Consider the following 19,656-nt stretch of genomic DNA (forward strand, 5'->3'; position numbering starts at 1 on the left):
TTTACAATACTTTTTATGTAGTTTCCAAATTAAATAATACATGTTACTTCTTTTGTCCCATTTTATGTGACACAAATAGATTAATTTTCTGAATCAATGAATTTTTTTATTAGCAATCAATTTTTTATATGTTTTTAAAAATATATTTTAAGTTATCAATTATCATGATTTATAATATTTTTTCGTATTTTTTAAATATATAAAAAAATTTAAAAATAAGACAAACAAATTAAAATGAAGACTTTTTTTTTTTTTTGCAAATGTATATGTAAGTGTGGAACCATACATGTGATCACCAATCATGTTGACCTTCACCTGTGTGGTTATCCACACTTACATACAAGTAAATAGATCTAATTACTAATGAGATATAGGTTAAGGGTCTTCCAAATTTAGTGAAGGGGGTGCAAACCTTTTTGAGAATGTTATCAAAAGTGAAAAATTAAGAAGTTTTATTTCAAATTCATGCAACTTTTTATATCCAATAGCAACATAAATTCTCAATGAAAGGGAAATTGTAGGTTATAAATGTTGAGTATATGACTAATCACGATTTCTTTTTATAAACTATGTTGAAGATCATATCATATATAAAGAGAGGATATACAACTGATCTGTACGACCTCTTATTTCCACTTGTTGTATTTAGGGTCAAATTAATCTAATATCATAATATTTATTTCATATAATTAAGTTTGTTCGTAAAAAATTCTTAATAAATAAAAAATAATTTATTTTGTAATAGATTTTTTGAAGGATCATTTTGTGAAACATTATTATTTATATATCTGTCTTACAAGCATAAATCATAATGTAATCTCTTCCTTACTAGTAAACTTGGAGAGACCAAAAGCTTTGTTCAGATGGCTCCGTCCCCTTCAATCCCCAATCTGCAAGGTAAACACTTTACTATACAAAGGAGCATAAATTGAATCTTTCAGATCATCAAGATTCAAAAAGAGTTCGTGTTTTGTGATTTTTCTGGGGTTTCTAATATTTTACTGAATTTGATCGTCTTTAAATTGGATTTTCCGAGGATAGAATTTTGGGTTTTTTCCATTATTGTATTTGCTCCGTTTTATATATATATATATATGTAAAGCACTCGGTTCAGTTCCCACTATCAAGTTTTAGTATTGTATGGTGAAAATCGTAGCACCCAATTTGATTTCTGTTGGTAGTTTAACAACTGATAGTACTATGCCTCAATTCAAACACCGCAAAAGCTAGCTATTAAGGTGGGAGAACCCAACGCTATATAAGCCGCCCATAATCATGGTTTTGATTCTTCAAAAAAAATAAAGAATTTATATTTGTTGTATTATTGGCTGAAATTTCGCGTTGTATAGCTGTCATACAACCCAATAAAAGAAATATCTAGGTGGCCCTTTTTACACGGACAACTGCTGTATCAAATATGAAATGCCTAAAGAAATTTCTCTCCACTTATGTTTAGATGACCTTATGGTAATTGGATAGGCCATTGTGACTTGATAATTCTGATTAATGTAGGTTCCAATCATTTTTAGTCATAAGGAAGAAAATATCAGCACTATATGCGAGCGTAATCTTTCCTTTCATTCACTAGTTGAGTACTTCCTCCTGTCAGATAGAAGCTGTTCAAAGGGTGCTTTGCTTCCAGCTCTTCTTGTTCGATACCGCTTCCCGCCCTTGTAAATATCATCTCTTACCACTCTTATGGATCAATCGGTCAACTGTAGGAAATTGGCAAATTGCTGTCAACTGGTATCGGTACAACCATGAATCTCTTGTTTTCTTTGTTTACAGCTGGCCTTACTTAAATAGGAGTTAAGCACAAGGCAATAAAAAGGAAGTCTTTTGCTATTTGATAATGTATTTAAGTTTCATCTTGGACCATCTTTAGGCATAACGTGATAATGATCTAACTGTAGACCTTTTTGAAAAAGAAAATAAATAATATTGAAGTCTTGTACAGGAGTTCAATAGCAGTTAATGGATGTCAATCAATGATGCTGTAATTTTGATGACCTTTCAATTTTCTATGATGCTGTAGTATTGTGATTTGTGCAGGAGTTTTTATAGCGGTTAATGAATGTGAATCACGGATGCTGTAGTTTAGCTATGCTTGCAATTATCTATGTCCCATTGACTATGTTGGAGTGATGCCAATCTTTTGTTTTTATCACCCTTACTTTTTTTCTTTTTCTTCCATAGAGACTCGGCATAAGCGTGTGACAGTACATAACAGTCATGGTGAGAAACTGGTGGGCGTGCTACATGGAACAAATTCCCTGGAGCTTGTAGTTATCTGCCATGGTTTCAAATCATCGAAGGTTTGTCACAATAATTTGAACACGTAAGAATTACTTATGTGGCTTATTCATATAATCATTTATCTGATTTTTGCTGCATGCTGTTCTGGGTTGATATATATTTTTCTTTATGAGAATTAGATATTCTTATATAAAATATGGTTTATTGCTTTTGCTATGCAGCAACATTCAAGCTTAGCTTGAATTTGGTATTAAATTCTTTTAGGAACTTCTTTTTTCTATAACTGAGTGTAGCGATTGTGCTGAGAGAAACATTCTCTTGCTTCTATGTCTATCCTCCCCTCCCCCCAACCCAACTACCATACCCCAAGGAAAAACAAAGGAAGGTTTTTTACTTTTTCGCACTACCTGTAAGCTTTTAATAAAGATTAAATGGCTGTTTTAAATGTCTGAGTACTCTCATCATAACTTCCATCCTTCCTTGAAGAGCAAATGAATTGCACCCTGAGAAATATGTGGTGTATCAGTGCATCTACTTGTCCTTGTATATGCCACTACTCTTATTGACTGCTGCATTATGTTTTACTATTGTTGAATCTAGTTTACTGACATGCTTCCTTTCTATCTACAAAGATATTATTATTGCTTATTTACTTAGATAAAAATTCATTTAGGGATTCTTCTAGAGACTGGACATATGGGGCAAAGGCCTAAATGGACTGAATATTTTGCTTTCTACTTTATTATGTGATTCAGTCCAGCAACATCCAACTCTTAGGCTGTTCAACTGCTTTTTCTGGTCTTATCGTACAATTTTTGGACATTGATTGTGATTGACTAATAATAATTTTCTTTATTAATTTTTCTTTAAATTCAGGATCGGATCCCCATGGTGAATCTTGCTGCTGCTTTTGAGAAAGAAGGAATCAGTGCCTTCCGCTTTGACTTTGCAGGAAATGGGTATGTTCAAGCACAAAAGCCAATATAGAAACCTCTAGGTTAGCAAATAAATGGAAAGGGAGTGCTGCTCCCAGTGAACTTTGTTCTTCTCTTACTCTTGATCTGTCAACTTAGATTTACTCAATGTAGAAATGGTTATTGGATTCTCTGCTTTTTGGAAAGGTGAGGAAAATCTACTAGGAGTACCTGTTCTTATAAACGCGCAAATTCTTTAGGTGTTTGGGAGAACTAAATATATATGCATGTGGATTGCTGCTGCATATGCATATGGACCAAAAATACATTTATTTAACTTCGATACTTTGTTTTGTTCTCTTTTTTTTCCCCTTTTCACTTGCAAGTATTAGGAGCTCCTCGCATACTTGTCTTATATAGTGTTGTTTCATATACACTATATTGGTCTTGAAGTAGCTGTAGTTGATTCTTGTGACTTTAATGGACAATTTGCTGCTTCCAGCTTGTTAAATTGGAATCTTACAGATAGGGTGCTGTCAGATGGATCTTCTCTTCAAGTATTCTCAGGATTAAACTTGACTTACATTATGCATAGCATTATATTCTCTATATAGAGATGATAAATTTCTAATTTCTAAATATTATGAACACAGTAAGAAATAATTGAAACGAACTACTGAAAACTCACTTTATTTTTGGTGTCAGTGAAAGCGAAGGTTCCTTTCAGTATGGTAACTACCGCAGAGAAGCTGATGATCTTCGTGCCATAGTTGAGCACTTCCATAAGGAGAAGTGTTTCATAGCAGCAATAGTTGGTCATAGCAAAGGTATAGCCTTTGAAAGCCTACTTATGCCTGATCTTGGGAAGCTACACTGTGTTTCTCTTTTCCTTTCCCCGTTCCTAGTTCTCTTGTTAGGGGTGTGAATGGTGGTGTTTGGAGGATTACAGTACCACCATACTGGAACAGCACATGCAGTCTAACTAACAGATGTTTCTTGGACTAGTAGCAATGCTATTTTTTGCTGCTGCTTAATTTGAGTCATTGAGAGATAGAAGCTTTCTTGTCATTACTGCTTATCATACTTGATGGTTTCACGTGGGGATTTTACATTTTGTCCTAGCGATTTATGTTAAATCTACTGCCATTTTTTCTGGTTTAGGGAGAAGGTGTAAGTTATTATGCAGTGCATGAGGACTAAATGAATACCCTTTCTTTGTTAGTTGGTTAGTTTTTCTCATTAGGTCATCAATATTTTCCAGGATCGGGATTCGTAAATATGTTAATAGATTCTTGATTTTTATCTTCCATTTTTGGGTGTGTGTTTTATGTCTATGTGACCCCCAATAAATTGTTGGGGGTTCTTGTAATGGTTCAGTACTTGAGGGATCATTAACAGTACCTTTTGCTGTTTTGCAAGCATAGGTGTGATTTGAAAATTTTGTGTCTTCAAACTCAAAAATGCACAAGTACCCCCAACCTATGCCCGAAATATCAGAGACACACTTATACTATACTAAGGTCCTATTAACCCCCCGAATTTATTTTATAAATAATTTTCTACCCCTTTTCGGCCTACGTGGCACTATCAACCATATAGCAAAAATTGTCAACACGCGCTGGGGCCCAGAAGATAGTGCCATGTAGGCCGAAAAGGGGTAGAGAATTATTTATAAAATAAGTTCGGGGGTAATAGGACCTAAGTGTGTCTTTGAGATTTCGGGCATAGGTTAGCTTATTTTAAACATTGAAGAAGGGTTTTCTTTTTAAGTAAACAGTTCTCTGTTATAATCAAATTATGATTGCTAATTTAGAAATTTTGAGTTTACTTCTATGTTCATTTTAGATTTAACTTTAAAAAATAACAGTAAATGTTGACAACCTTCATGTTTTACCCCAACATTATATGGTCTTGCTAACCGTTGTTGTTTATGATGATATATTCTACTTAATTTCTTATCGGTAAGAGTTGCACAAATACTTCGAGTTGTCATGATAGTGATGTATTGATCTCACAGGAGTCTGGACACCGTCAAATTAACAAGGAAAGATAGTATCTTCTTGTGCTATAGTTTGCGTTGTATCCACTCTTCACATAATCAACACATACTGCAGCTCAGTTCAGTTTTAGTAACTATATCCAGCTTATTTATCTGCGAATCGTATCACCTCTAAAGTCTGCTGAAAGTGTATTTTTTTTGTGATTTACCTACAGGAGGAAATGCTGTGCTCTTGTATGCTTCAAACTATAAGGATGTACAAACTGTCATCAATATTTCTGGGCGCTTCAATCTTGAGAGAGGGATAGAGGATCGCTTGGGCAGAGACTTCAAAGAAAAGATAAAGCATAATGGTTTTATTGATGTTAGAAATAGAAAAGGTATGCTTAATAGCCTTCTTTTCCTTTTGTGCTTCATAATCGACATATTTCTGTCCCATTTTCTGGTGAATGTCTTTGGTCTGGATCATTGGATGTTTCACACTTCTATCACTATGAAAAAACTGCTAAAAAACGACGGACAACATCGCTCCAAAAAAATACATCATTTGTGACACTGTCCGTCGTTTTTATTATTTTTTTTACAAAATGCAATGGACAGTGACTCTATGTCCATTACTTTTTTTTTGACGGATTTTTCCGTCAAATATGCATATAATTAATAATAATATATTTAATATGCGTAGAGACGTCGTCCGTCGTTTTTAATTAAAAAAAATATTTTTAAATTAATAAATAACCACGCTATCCATTGTTTTTAATTAATTTTAATTTATCAATTATTTTTTAAAAATAGTGACGGACGGTATCTCTAAGTTTGTCGCTTTTTGGTCAAAATGTTTGGTCAAATATTTTAAAAAGCGACATATAGCGTCGCTTAGTTCGTTGCTTTTTGGTCAAAATGTTGGTCAAACATTTTTAAAAAAGCGAAGGACAAATGTCTGTCGCTTTTTTTAAAATATCTTTCGGACAAACGACAATTTCTCCATTTTTCTCAATCCCTCTCTCTCTCTTCGTTGTCTCTAAAAACCCCACCCTGCTATCACCCTGCCGTCCCCGCCTCCCACAATCTCTCTCTCCTTAAGGTTAGGGTTTTAATTTTAGTTTTTTTCAATTTGAGTAATATTTGATTTGTTAGTTAGTTTATTGTATTTAGTTTGTTGAATTTGTGTTATTTGATTATTAGTTTGTATATTTGATTGTTAGTTAGTGAATGAATTTCTAATTTTGATTTTAGGGCTTTAGTTTTATTGGGGATTTTTGAATTGGATTGTGAATTGGGTTTTTTTTGAGTTGATATTGAAGTGTTTTGAAGTTAAAAATTGAAGTGTTTTGAATATATGATGTTTGAAAAGTTGAACTATTGAATATACTTGAATGTCATGAATATATTATTGAGTTGGAATTGATGAAGTGATTTTGAAGTTAGAGAAATTAGATAGGGAAAATGCATAAGTACCCCCACAATTTATGTTCGAAATCTCAGAGACACACTTATACTATACTAAGGTCCTATTACACTCCCGAACTTATTTTATAAATAATTTTCTACCCCTTTTCAGCCTACGTGGCACTATTTTCTGGGCGCAGCGTGTGTTGAAATTTTTTTTAAGGATAGTGCCACGTAGGCCGAAACGGGGTAGAAAATTATTTATAAAATAAGTTCGCAGGGATAATAGGACCTTAGTATAGTATAAGTGTGTCTCTGGAATTTTGGGCATAGGTTGGGGGGTACTTATGCATTTTTCCAAATTAGATATGAACTTGAATTACTACTTAGAATTTATAATTAATTATAACTTGAATTTAATTAGAACTTTGAACTTGAAATCTTGTTGACCTTAATTAACTAGAACTTAATTTGAACTTTGAAGTACTTGAAATCTTATTAACCTTAATATATGTGAACTAAATTAGAACTTTGAACTTAATTTATATGGATAAGGCACAAGTACCCCCTTCAATTATACGCGAAATCTCAACGACACACCTTAACTATACAGAAGTCCTATTACCCCCTGTATTATTTTAAAGTGTAAGAAACGCACCCTTCCGTTTTGAGGTAGCACATATAGTGTGTTTACTCTCTTAGAGGCATGTGATATACGAAAAAGAGGTATTAAAATTTGATTAATATGGATACATGTTCATTTTTAATTGGACATTTTTATAATTAATTAGTACAAATAATTAATTAACATTAAAACTTACATTGATATCTTTTTAATTGAATTTCTTTTTTTTTCCTTTAAGAAATAGAGTCAAATTTTATAATTTTTCACAACATATATAAATTATCGGAGAATTCTTTTTAGTGTTTTTCATTAATTTGTATAGTATTGAGAGAATTTTTCTTTTCTTTTTCATTTTTTACTCAAATACATAGCATGAAATTCACTAATGAGGATTTGTTTTTTGCATATTATGAATTTAATTTAGGCAACATATAAAGAGCACAATTTAAATTAGAGTTTTTTTTAAAAAAATAATAAATAAATAATTTAATTATCCTCCCCTCCTCAATTATCCATGTCATACCCCTACTCTACCTCTACCCCCAACCCCTACCCCCACCCCCGACCTTGCCCCTGTCTCCGCCCCCACCCCTGCCCTCCACTTCAGATCTCCAACAATATGGCATCCCACCCCTACCCCACCCCTAACTTCAATCCACTTTAGTTCTCTATCAAAACACCCCGCCTCCTTCTCTTCCCTTCTCACTTCAATTGGTCTTTCTTAACCCAAATTCAATCAGAAAAAAATAACTCTAATTTTAAATTCTTTTCAAATTAGAGTTAAAAATTTAGGTAGTTCTTCAATGGAGATTTTGGACCATGGTTTATGAAATTTTATTTTTACTTATTTTGTTAGGTCATAAACTTCAATAAGATGTAAGAGATCTAGCATTTTAAAATTCAGATTTAATAGCTCGAGCGTTTGAGGATTGGAGTTATATTTTGTCGTGGATTTAAATGTCGGTGAAAAATATATGGTTTGTGTTTTGATGTTTCGTGGTAAAAAGATGAAATTGATAGTAGATATTGAATCTGGTTAGTGAAGGGATAAATTTGGTGGTGGGTTATAATTTTCATGGTGATTGCTATGAGTTTTAATGGTCGAAATAAATGGGTTTATTGGTTATGGAGTGGGTGTTGATAATGAAAAAGAAGGAATCAAATGACATGGATTTTTATTTTTATTTTAAAATCTGACTATTTATTGACGTGGCATTGACATAATGATGACTTGGAGGCAAGTGTAAGACATCTCCCATCATGTGAGTGACTATATAGGTTTTAGGCTGTGTTAAGGGTGTGTTTATTTCACTTTAAAATAATCCAGGGGTAATAGGACTCATGTATAGTTAAGGTGTGTCGCTGAGATTTCGCGTATAGTTGAGGGGGTGCTTGTGCCTTTTCCCTAATTTATAATAACTTGAATTTAATTAGGATGATTAATTATTTGAAATCTTAAGCTTAAGTAGAATTTTTTTGGTTGGTATAAATTTTGAACTTTAGACTTTAGAACTAATTAATAAGAACTTAGAACTTCATGTTGTCATGAATTACTTGAACTTAATTAGATACTTTAGTTTTAGAATTTTTAACTTTAATTATTCTTGAAATAGAGAATTTTGTACTTTAACTTAGAAAAATTAAACTTGAATGTGTCATGAACTTAGAACTTGATTACAACTTAAAACTAAATTATAACTTGATTTTGTAAGAACTTTGAACTTGAAATTTATTATTAGGTTGTGAACTTTAGAAATTTTGATAAATGTAATCTTTATGAATTAATTAAGCTTGAACTTTGCAGATCTTGAATGTGGTATTTATGAACTAATTAGGTATATAAATTAGCTAAATATATATTAATAAATATAATTATTAAGTAATTATAAACATATATTAACAATATAAATTAGTTTAATCTAATTAAATTTAATTATAATTGAATATCTATATTTTTGTAGATGGTGTATAACATGCAATATGAAACTGGTGGTGTTTTGAAACCTGAGTTTATTGATGGTGTTAGAGGTTTATTGAACATACACTGACACATGATATTTTCAATAATAATAGATTGGTTAGGTGTCCTTGTAGTGCATGTAGGTGCTTGAAGTTTTTTCATCTTGATATAGTCATGGTTCATTTGTACCGTAATGGATTGAAGCCTAGATATTTTGTATGGGTTGATCATGAAGAAAGATGGATTGAATGGTATGTTTTATAATTCGCTGTCCGTGGATGAATATAATATGCTTACACCACATGGCCAAATTAGGGGTTGAACATGATACAGTTTATGAAATGATCAATGATGCTTTTGGGGTTCAAGATGGGATGAAACCGAACAATATTTTGATGAAGCTCATAATGAAGAAGCAAGACGCTTCTATGATCAATTAGAAGAATCTAGTCGTCCACTATGTGAAGGGATCCACATTCTGCCTTGTTAGTTGTGGTTAGATTAATTAATATTAAATCAGATTGGAGTGTTCCCAATACGGCTATGGACTCAATGGTTGATCTTTTGGGTGAACTAGTTAATCCGGAGTTTAACATACCTAAGAACTTCTATCAGACAGAATTTGGTTTTCAAGTTAGGATTGTCGTATGATAGAATTCATTGTTGTGTTAATGACTGTATGTTATTTTACTAGACTGATAGTGAATTAAAAAATTGTAAGTTTTGTGGACATGCTCGTTATAAGAGGACTCCTGCTGGAAAGATGGTTCCAGTTAAGGTGATGCATTATTTACCTCTCAAATGGATACATCCATATTGTTCAACCCTAATTTGGCTATGTGGTGCAAACATATTATATTCATCCATGAGCATCGAATTATAAAACATACCATTCAATCCATCTCTTTGTTAATGATCAATCCGTACAAAATATCTAGGCTTTAATCCATTATAGTACGAATGAACCATGATTGTATCTGGATTAAAAAAATTCAAGCATTTATATGCACTACAAGGATACCTAACCAATCCATTATTCTTGAAAATATCAAGTGTCAGTGTATGTTCAATAACACCGTCAATAAACTCAGGTTTCAAACCACCATTAGTTTCATAATGCATGTTATACATCCACAAACAATGATCCAGGTACAAAAATATAGATATTCAATTATAAATTTTGATTAAACTAATTTATATTGTTAATATATATTTATATTTATAATTACTTAATAATTATATTTATTATTACTTATATATATTTAGCTAATTTATATACATAATTAGTTCATTAATACTACATTTCAAGATCTCCAAAATTCAAGCTTAATTAATTCTTAAAGACTACAGTTTTTCAAGACTTCTAAAGTTCACAACCTAATAATAAATTTCAAGTTCTTACAAATTCATGTTATAATTAAGTTTTAAGTTCATGACACATTCAAGTTTAATTTTTCTAAGTTAAAGTACAAAATTCTCTAGTATAATTAAAATTAAAGTATCTAATTAAATTCATGACAACATGAAGTTCTAAGTTCTAATTAATTAGTTCAAAATTTATACCAACCAAAAATACTCTATTTAAACTTAAAATTTCAAATAATTAATCATCCTAATTAGGTTCAAGTTATTATAAATTAAGTTCAAATATATTAAGGTCAATAAGATTTCAAATACTTCACAGTTTAAGTTCTAATTAATTAAGGTCAATAAGATTTCAAGTTCAAAGTTCTAATTAAGTTCAAGTTCTTATAAATCTAAGTTATAATTCATTATAAGTTGTAATTCAAGTTCATATCTAACTTCAAAATCAACTCCAACTCAATGATAGACAATTCACCATCTAATTAAAAAAAACCTCATGATATTCAAGTATATTCAATAGTTCAACTTTTCAAACATCTTATATTCAAAACACTTCAATTTCTAACTTCAAAACACTTCAATATCAACTCAAAAAAAAATACCCAATTCACAATCTAATTCAAAAATCCCAATTCAAACTTAAGTCCTAAAATCAAAATTAAAAATTCATTCACTAACTAACAATCAAATAACACAAATTCAACAAACTAAATAGAATAAACTAGCTAACAAATCAAATATTACTTGGTTAAAAAAAACTAAAAGTGAAACTCTAACCTTAAAAAGGAGAGAGAGACCGTGGGAGGTGGGGTGGGGTCTTAGAGAGGAGAAGAGAGAAAAAGAGGGATTGAGAAAAATGGAGGAATTGCACGTCTGTCCCAAAGATATTTTTTAAAAAGCACTTTTTTTTTCAAATGTTTGACCAAAAAGTGACAGATTAAGCGACGTTGTCCGTTGCTTTTTAAAAATATTTGACCAAAAAGCGACAGACTAAGAGATGCCGTCCATCGCTATTTATAAAAATAATTGATTAATTAAAAATGACCAACGACATGGTTATTTATTAATTTTTAAAATAATTATTTTTAATCAAAAACAACGGACGACATTGCTATTTATTAATTTTAAAAATAGTTATTTTTAATTAAAAGCGACGGATGGCGTCTCTACTTATATTAAATAAATAATTATTAATTATGTATATATTTGGCGCAAAAATCCACCAAAAATAGCGACGGACATAGAGTCACTGTCCGTCGCAAAAATTAAAAAATAATAAAAACAATGGACAGCGTCGCAAATGGCATCGTTTTTTGGAGCGACGTCGTCTATAGCTTTTTGGTCTGTCTTTTTTAGCGATGTTTTAGTAGTGTCAGTGGATGATAGTAAATTAAACCACATAGGGAGGTAGTGGACATGGTTAGATGACTTGGTGTGGCTGGTTTAGCTGATGGAAATCATTTCGCTCTAGATCATATATAGTAATGTTATATTTTTTAAAAAATATTTAAATATAACTTTGTGAACCCACGTTCAAAGTATTGATGATGATTGGGTGCACCTCTCTAAGTGAGAATAAAAATTTAAATCTTTTATCTATCTCGTCTTTTTGAGTAACACCTCTCTAAGGGGTTATCAGTTACACTTTTGGTGTTTCAACTTTTTTTCTTTCAATTTTTCAAGTGTGTTACATTAAAAATTCCTAAAATTTTAGCACTGTAAATTTTTTATATAACTAAATGAAATGTGTGTTTTAAAATTTAAACTAATAGTATTATATATTTTGGACCTATAATTTTTAAAATTTAATTGTTCATATTAAGAACCAAAAAGTCAATTTGATCAGATTTATATTTAAGATGCATCTTGCCGAAATCTTGTAGACGCCTCTGCAAGATATGGGTTGTAAATGTGAGGTACAACACAAGTGTGGTTGATGAGAATGACATAATGCTATGCTTCAAATAGATAAGTTCTGATGATTATAAGTCTGGAACTAAAGACTTACTAAATATGGAATGTGGCATTCTTTTCTAAACAAAACTAAAGCGGAATGTAAGACACATAAATTGAAACGGAGGGAGCATATCAATTTAAAAATCTAAAATATGTGCAAATATGTAGAGGCAAACACCTTAGTATAATGAAGAATCACACTCTAGTCACCGAGTCAGTTGCTTCAACGTAGGGTTATTATACTTCAAGCCTATGCCCCAACACATATGTTTCAGACATTGCTCTGCATCACCTATCGTGAATATGTCGCTTCATTCTAGCACATAATTATTTGATCCTATATTTAAATGATACCTGATGATCTGTAGCTTTCGTTCCCAAGGAATATACACATTCTTGCAGCAACTCCTTGCTTCCTTGTTTTTTTGTATGTTGTCTCGTTGAAGTTTATGTATTCTCAATTAACTCGAATTTTAACTTTGTAATTCACTTTAAATCTTTTGTTGTAATCCATATTTATTGTTAGGCTCCACAAAATAACTTTAAAAAGGAGTGTGTTTTGGTGGAAAAAAATGAAGAGCTTATTTTGAAGCTTTTATTATGAAATGAAAAAAGAGCAACAGTAAAACCCCTTTGTCATGTCTGGTATTGTCCATTTTACACCTTCCCATGCTAGTGGGTTTTGCCACAGGTATGCCTTAGACTCTGGGCGAATCCATGTGCAAAATTCTGGGTACATCACTGCACCAAAAGAGGCATAAAGAAGATGAATTCTAGGTAAACCTTGTGCTGTTGATCCTATGCAATCTCTAATTCGTGGTTGCTTCCTCCACTATTCTTAGGCTGAGAGTGATCAGTTCTGTTTTCTATTCTGATACTCCTTAATGAAATTATCCTAGCACGCGACTGCATATAACACACCTGTGGGAGTATAACAATGAGAAAATCTAATTCGACATACCCACAAAAGATGTGGTAACCCAAATTCCTACTTTCTTGATGGGTTTTAAGATTGCCTTCAGTTGTTAATCCTACACAGTGTAATCTCTTGCTATTTGCAGGAAGGTTCGAGTATCGTGTCACTGAGGAAAGGTTGATGGACCGTCTAACAACTGATACTCGTGGATCATGTCAAAGTATCCCCAATAGCTGCAGGTCAGGAATTGATATTTTGATTAGAAGTTAGAACTAAGTGATTCTTAAGTTTTCACATCATGTCTACTGTATGAATACAACCTTTTCAACAGTTGGGCACTAATTTGTTTTCTGTGCCCATTGTGTGCACATCTCAGTATGAGGCTACTTTTGCTTGTGAATGGTTATTTGTTCATCAACTGTGTATTAAACCTGCTGGGTTAATATAATAGGGTGTTGACAGTCCATGGTTCAATGGACGAAATGGTGCCAGTTGAAGATGCTATGGAATTTGCCAAGAATGTGCCAAATCATAAATTACAAATTATTGAAGGAGCTGATCATGAATTCACTTTGCATCAAGATGAGTTGTCTTCAGTTGTGGTGGCTTTTGTGAAAGCAGGTTTAGGTGGAAACTACATGGCTATGCCATCTCAGTCATGCAAAAGAACAAGTGGATATATACCTTCACGATTTTGATCCAGTATCCTTGTGTTGTGTACAAGTTAATTATTTACCAACAACATGAAGCAGACACCAAAACAGCTTGTAACTTTGTAAATGAGCATAGCCACTGTTGTAATCTCACTGCTAATTAAGTATTTGAAGGACCAAATGCCAAAACTCGGGGCATCACATGAAACTTATAGGTACTGCAGAAGATGGGGAAGAAAACAAGAAAAGGATATTATGGTAGTAATGGCGGTTGTTTTCTTCCCTATTTTTGCTGGGAAGAACCATCTTTCAACATTCTTTTAACTTCTGTACAATTTTATATCAAACATGATGAACATTGATTTATACAAGTAGTGAAATGTTGAAATTGCTTTTGGTTCATTTTCTGTGGTGTTTCTAAGTCTCATAGCTGCACAGATTATGCTGAGGTTCATTTGCTTTGGCTTTATTGCCAGCAAACAATACAAGCAAAGACATCATCATAGGAGATGTCCTAATTATCTCAAGAGTTCAAATAATTTTCAACAAAGTTACATATGCTTCAACTTCTTTACTTGAATATTATGACTTAACAAGCCAATAAACCATTAATGTTATACAGTGTCCTCTTGAAGTATGGACCTTTTAGGAAACCTATCTTCAGTCACTATGCAAACAAAAATTCATCTGTCAAAATGAGGAGGATATCCGGGAACAGGTCTATGTAGCCAAAACTAAATTGATAAGTAAATCACATAAGTTTCAGGCTTGAAACAGGTCATGACTACCTCGAGTATTTCCTCCAACAAAATCTACATCCACAACCTTCACAAGCTTCCGAATACAACAAATACTTCCCAAAGTTACAACATAAAATTGTGCAAGGCATTGTAAAAATACTATAACTCCTATTTAAAATGGCATACAAGAACTTCCAGTCTTAAGTCTCTATAGCTTGTCTAAGTGATTTATGCTGCAACAGTCTTTGGCTTCGCGCCAATTTTTTTCCAGGAAACACTAGGCATTATCTGCTTTGTGTCGACACGATCCTTATATTGAACAGCAAAATTCAATAGAGAGTCTAGAAGAGAATCAGAAAGAAGGTGAGGTTGTAGTCCCAGCTCAATAAGTTTAGTATGTTTAGCATTGTAGTAGTGTTCCTCTGCTTCTACTCTTGGATTGGGCACTGATATGGCCTTCACCTCAAGTCCAAGTTTTTCCCCTGCCTTGGTGACAAGGGCTGCAAGCTCATTTACTGAAAACTGCTCTGTGAATTGGTTGAAAACCCGGAACTCTCCTAGTTTTGCTGGATTGGAAATTGCAATTTCAACACATTGAACTGTATCTCTAATATCCAAATATCCCCTGGTCTGTAAAAAACACACATTAGAAAAGCTAGGAATGCTATTAAATGGCAAACGACTTATTGTCAGGGGGTAGTTGGTCAGGATGCTTATAACTTAATATAAACAGCAAGCGGGAGTGAACAAAAATCAAGCCCCATCCAAAGGAAGGAAGCCACTCAAATTCACCTTTTATTATTTTCTAAAGACCGTACTGCCCCCCTTCTCAACACTGATTTTGCTTTCTGGATAATCGTGTTAGATGCACTATATGAGGTGAGATCATCCAAATCTCAATACCTTCCATGTCCAATTGTACTAAAGCTTACTTTTCATGGGTATTGCGAATTCTGGTGCAATGAATTACAAACACACAAAGGGAAGAAATATCAGCTTATATTCAGCAGTTGGGGAGAATATATGCAGAACAGTCTACAGTCCAGTGTTTCTAGCATTTTCTATATAGAAGGTTTCTCAATCCCTTCCTGATAAAAATAAAAGGTTTTTCCGGTCCCTATCTCCGTATTGAATGGTTACAGTCATGGCAATGGAAGAATGAGTTGCATCTTAACTCTCTTTTGATGAGGGCAGTTATGGATCATGTCACTGATTATTGAAGTTCACCCTGTTTATGGTCCCAAGAACAATTTTTTTTTTTTTATATGTTCGTCCGAAAGAACAAATAACAAAAACATCAGAGATGGATTCAATGTATATCTTATGCACTTTATAAAAGCCAGGAAAGAAGTTTCACTTGACGATCTATGGATAGAGCTCAAGATTTCTTCAATAGTATTAGTTGTTTATTCATTAAATGCAGTACCACATGGAAAAAGAGGAAATTCGTACCTGCCCTCCTTTACCGTACACCGTAAGTGGATGTCCAACAGCAGCCTGAACACAGAACCGATTTAGTGCAGTTCCAAATACTCCATCATAATCAAGTCTGTTAACCAGCTCCTCATGCATTGCAGTTTCATCAGTCCTCACCCCATATACAACTCCCTGATTCAGGTCGGTAGCTCTGATTCCCCACGCCTTGCAAGTAAAGGCTATGTTGTGGGAATCATGGACTTTACTCAAATGATAGAAAGAGCTTGCTTGTTTGGGATAAGGAAGAGTATCTGTTCTTCCATTATGAGTAATAGTTATATAACCTTCTTCAATATCTATGTTAGGGGTCCCATATTCCCCCATTGTCCCGAGTTTGACCAAATGACACTCTTCCCTAAACTCCTTTATGGCAAATAGTACATTAAGTGTCCCTATCACATTATTATGTTGGGTATAAATAGCTCTTGACCTATCAATCATAGAATAAGGGGCAGACCTCTGCTCTCCGAAATGGACTACAGAATCAGGTTCAAAGGATTTGAAGGCTTCTGCCAAGAACTCAAACTCACATATATCACCAACAAACAGTTGAATGTCTTTTCCTGTGAGAGATTTCCAACGCCTTATGCGGTTATGGATAGATGAGATGGGTGTTAGAGAATCTAGACCAAGCTGGTCGTCAAATAGGCGACGGATAAGGTTGTCAACAATGGCAACTTCATATCCCTTGTTGGATAGGTGGAGAGCAGTAGCCCAGCCACAATAGCCATCCCCACCAATGACCATGACCTTCTTCCTAGTGGAGGCTCCATCAGTGGTCTGTTGAGAACCAGAGTCATTCTGGGTTCTGGCTTCTTGGCTCATGGAAACAGCTGAAGCTCTGATCACATATTTTGCAGACCTTTTGCTTTGCAAACTTAGCTTTTTCAAGGGTGAGAAAGAAATTCCCATATTAAAAGATGTTGGAATAGGAGTAGAGCATTGGTTAATTGACTTGAAGTGCAGCTTGTTGCTGGAAGAGACATCTAAAGAACATGTAGTAGAGAGTAAATGTGCCATGATAGCCGCCTCGATATGAGCCTAAACTTTCTTAAACCTGCAAAACTAAGAAAAAAAGAATCAGAGCAGAACGCAGACTCCTATGCTAACTAGGAAATACAAAATAGGAAAGCTAACAAGAAAACTGAAAACCAATACAAAAAAACACTAAAATAGCTAGTGTCAGGTAACTGAAAAAACAAAAAATAATAAAGATAAACAGCAAGTGTCCTCTTAGTGTAAAAAATCATTCTGTTGCTAGATTTTAAATTTCTCTTTCTCTTTCTGTTAATGGAAATAGATTTCAATCACAAAATAGAAGTAAGGTTATGATGGCTAATACACTTTTACCACATTCCTCTTGAAAGAACTGCCCAAAATGTAAGAAGAAAATTATTTTTTGATGATTGATAGATTTCCTGTGAGTTTGCTAGGCCAAACCCTAACTGTGCATTTGAAACTGGAGGGAGTATGGGCCCACCCCTCTACCCTTTCTCCCACTTAAATACCAGGCTTCGAACCAGTGGTAGGTGCGCCAAGTTCACACATCCCGCTGCATCCTTATCACTGAACCAAAATGCTTGGAAAGGTGAAAAATTTATGAGAACACAAACTTTTGGCGAAGCAAATATGCTTGGCAAAGAACGTATGATCATCCTTAGGGAAGGTGTTTTTTTCACAGAATCAAAGCTGAAATAGAATACACCACGATAAATTGTAAGTATTGTTGGAAGGAATGAAGCATCAAAATACAGATGGGCAAAGTGTCAAACCGGTATGAGAACAATAGTGTAGGAAGCAGGTGGAAGATCTGACAGGGCTTCCCTGCCAGTATGCCCAAAATTTGAAGGTTTAAATGGTTCTGGAAATGTGGACACATAATTGTAAGATTGATAGTAGCAAACAAATTAGTTGATTTTTTCACTACACATTCTAACAAAGCAGCAATAACCATATCTCTTCAGAGGGGAGATCATCTCCATCCTAGTCCTTGCCTTTTGCAGGCATCGCAAGAAGATGCAAACAGCGAATGCCATCTGGAAACTTCGGCTGATGAAATATCAGTCTGGATCACCACTCAATAAGGTAAAGTTGCTTAATTGAAAGGATAACTAACACAAATATTTGTTCTATCAAAGTCATGATGACACTTCCACTACTAATTGATCATTTTACTAATCACAGCTTTGTCCGTCCTCAGCATGAATGTGCAATTAGGACCAAGCAAAGCATCTTGATGTAATAACCTTCCTAGTGCAAATAGACCGGAAACATGAGTTGTTTTTACAGCATTATAGCATAAACAGTGTTTCAAAGAGATGATTAAACAACCTTGCTGAAACTAGGATAAGGTCAGTTACACTATCATAGCGGTAACAATGAAATAGTTTCACTTAGAACAAAGCCCAAAAATGGCAAAGATTAAAATAGTGGAGTATAATTTTTGCCGATGATGGATTTCGTGTTACAAAATGCTCAAAAACCTAAGACATTTTCAATACAGACATAAATTTCTCTCCCAGTTAGTCTACTCCTCCAGAACAGCAAAACACATATTGATAATATTTAGTCAAACCCCAAGTGTTCCTAAAGAACAAACTAGAACAGAAAATAGTCAACTGACAACATAAAACCAAACCCATGAAAGTTTCACCAAATATTGCAAAAAAACAACATCTGGGACTAAAATGGTCACCAAAAACTGAACCAACTTGTAGAATTAAGAGGGTAAAGAATCAACTTATGAAACTAAAATTTTCAGAAAATATTTCAAAAAAAGCAACTTTTAGAAGCTAAATGGGTCACCTGGCGATGCTTGTTAGAGATAAAATCCTTAGAATAATAGAGTGAGAAAGGTATCTCGGCTAAGTATTGGGGCTAAGATGTTCATTTATCCCTGGGCAAGCATCATAGTTTTGCCCAAACGGATATTCTGTACATCCCAACATTGTTGACGACAAAATTACAACTTTGTCCCTCCCTGACCCTTGCCACTTCAATCCTGTGCCTTGTGGTGTTGCTTATATTAATGAACAACTTTCACATATACCAAACATAAAAATTATATTTATATATTATAGTTATAATCTGTATAATTATACTCCATAATTCGCTAAATACATCCAATATTATATAAATTGTTCAGTTTGTATAAATTCATCTATATATTGTAATTTGTATAATTATAAGTGTATATGACGAAAATATATGTATTTGTATTTATATATACATTTTTCTCTCGCTTTATACAAACACAAATGCATTTTATAATTTTATACCGAAATGTATAAAATGGCTAATTATATACCGAATCAGATGACAAAAAAATGAGATGTTTGCTGTGAATTACAAATAAAATAAACTATGGCTATAACATTTAATTTGAATTAATAGTTTGTTATTTCATA

At 33.3% G+C, this 19,656-nt stretch overlaps 2 protein-coding genes across 5 annotated transcripts; one reads left to right on the forward strand and one right to left on the reverse strand.

Moving 5' to 3' along the window:
• The first annotated feature begins 805 nt into the window (after window positions 1–805).
• Window positions 806–14,424, forward strand: LOC125841129 (putative uncharacterized protein YDL057W). Of its 3 annotated transcripts, none has more exons than XM_049520146.1 (7): window positions 806–897; window positions 2,197–2,315; window positions 3,133–3,215; window positions 3,876–3,997; window positions 5,385–5,549; window positions 13,526–13,619; window positions 13,832–14,423. In XM_049520146.1, the coding sequence occupies exons 1-7, from the start codon at window positions 864–866 to the stop codon at window positions 14,076–14,078; spliced, it is 864 nt and encodes a 287-aa protein (XP_049376103.1). In that variant the 5' UTR covers window positions 806–863; the 3' UTR covers window positions 14,079–14,423. The 3 variants fall into 3 exon arrangements, with proteins under 3 accessions (XP_049376103.1, XP_049376105.1, XP_049376104.1); XM_049520147.1 differs by having other exon boundaries at window positions 815–897; window positions 2,197–2,338; window positions 13,832–14,424; XM_049520148.1 differs by lacking the exons at window positions 13,526–13,619; window positions 13,832–14,423 and adding an exon at window positions 13,307–13,351.
• Window positions 14,425–14,756: 332 nt separating this feature from the next.
• LOC125878537 (UDP-sulfoquinovose synthase, chloroplastic) lies at window positions 14,757–19,204 on the reverse strand. Of its 2 annotated transcripts, XM_049559813.1 has the most exons (3): window positions 19,055–19,204; window positions 16,226–17,306; window positions 14,757–15,403 (listed from the first exon to the last, which is right to left on the reverse strand). In XM_049559813.1, the coding sequence occupies exons 2-3, from the start codon at window positions 17,267–17,269 to the stop codon at window positions 15,002–15,004; spliced, it is 1,446 nt and encodes a 481-aa protein (XP_049415770.1). In that variant the 5' UTR covers window positions 17,270–17,306; window positions 19,055–19,204; the 3' UTR covers window positions 14,757–15,001. The 2 variants fall into 2 exon arrangements, with proteins under 2 accessions (XP_049415770.1, XP_049415771.1); XM_049559814.1 differs by lacking the exon at window positions 19,055–19,204 and having other exon boundaries at window positions 16,226–17,314.
• Between the last annotated feature and the right edge of the window lie 452 nt (window positions 19,205–19,656).

The sequence above is a fragment of the Solanum stenotomum genome, chromosome 10, assembly GCF_019186545.1.
Source record: "Solanum stenotomum isolate F172 chromosome 10, ASM1918654v1, whole genome shotgun sequence".
NCBI classification, from domain to species: Eukaryota; Viridiplantae; Streptophyta; class Magnoliopsida; order Solanales; family Solanaceae; genus Solanum; species Solanum stenotomum.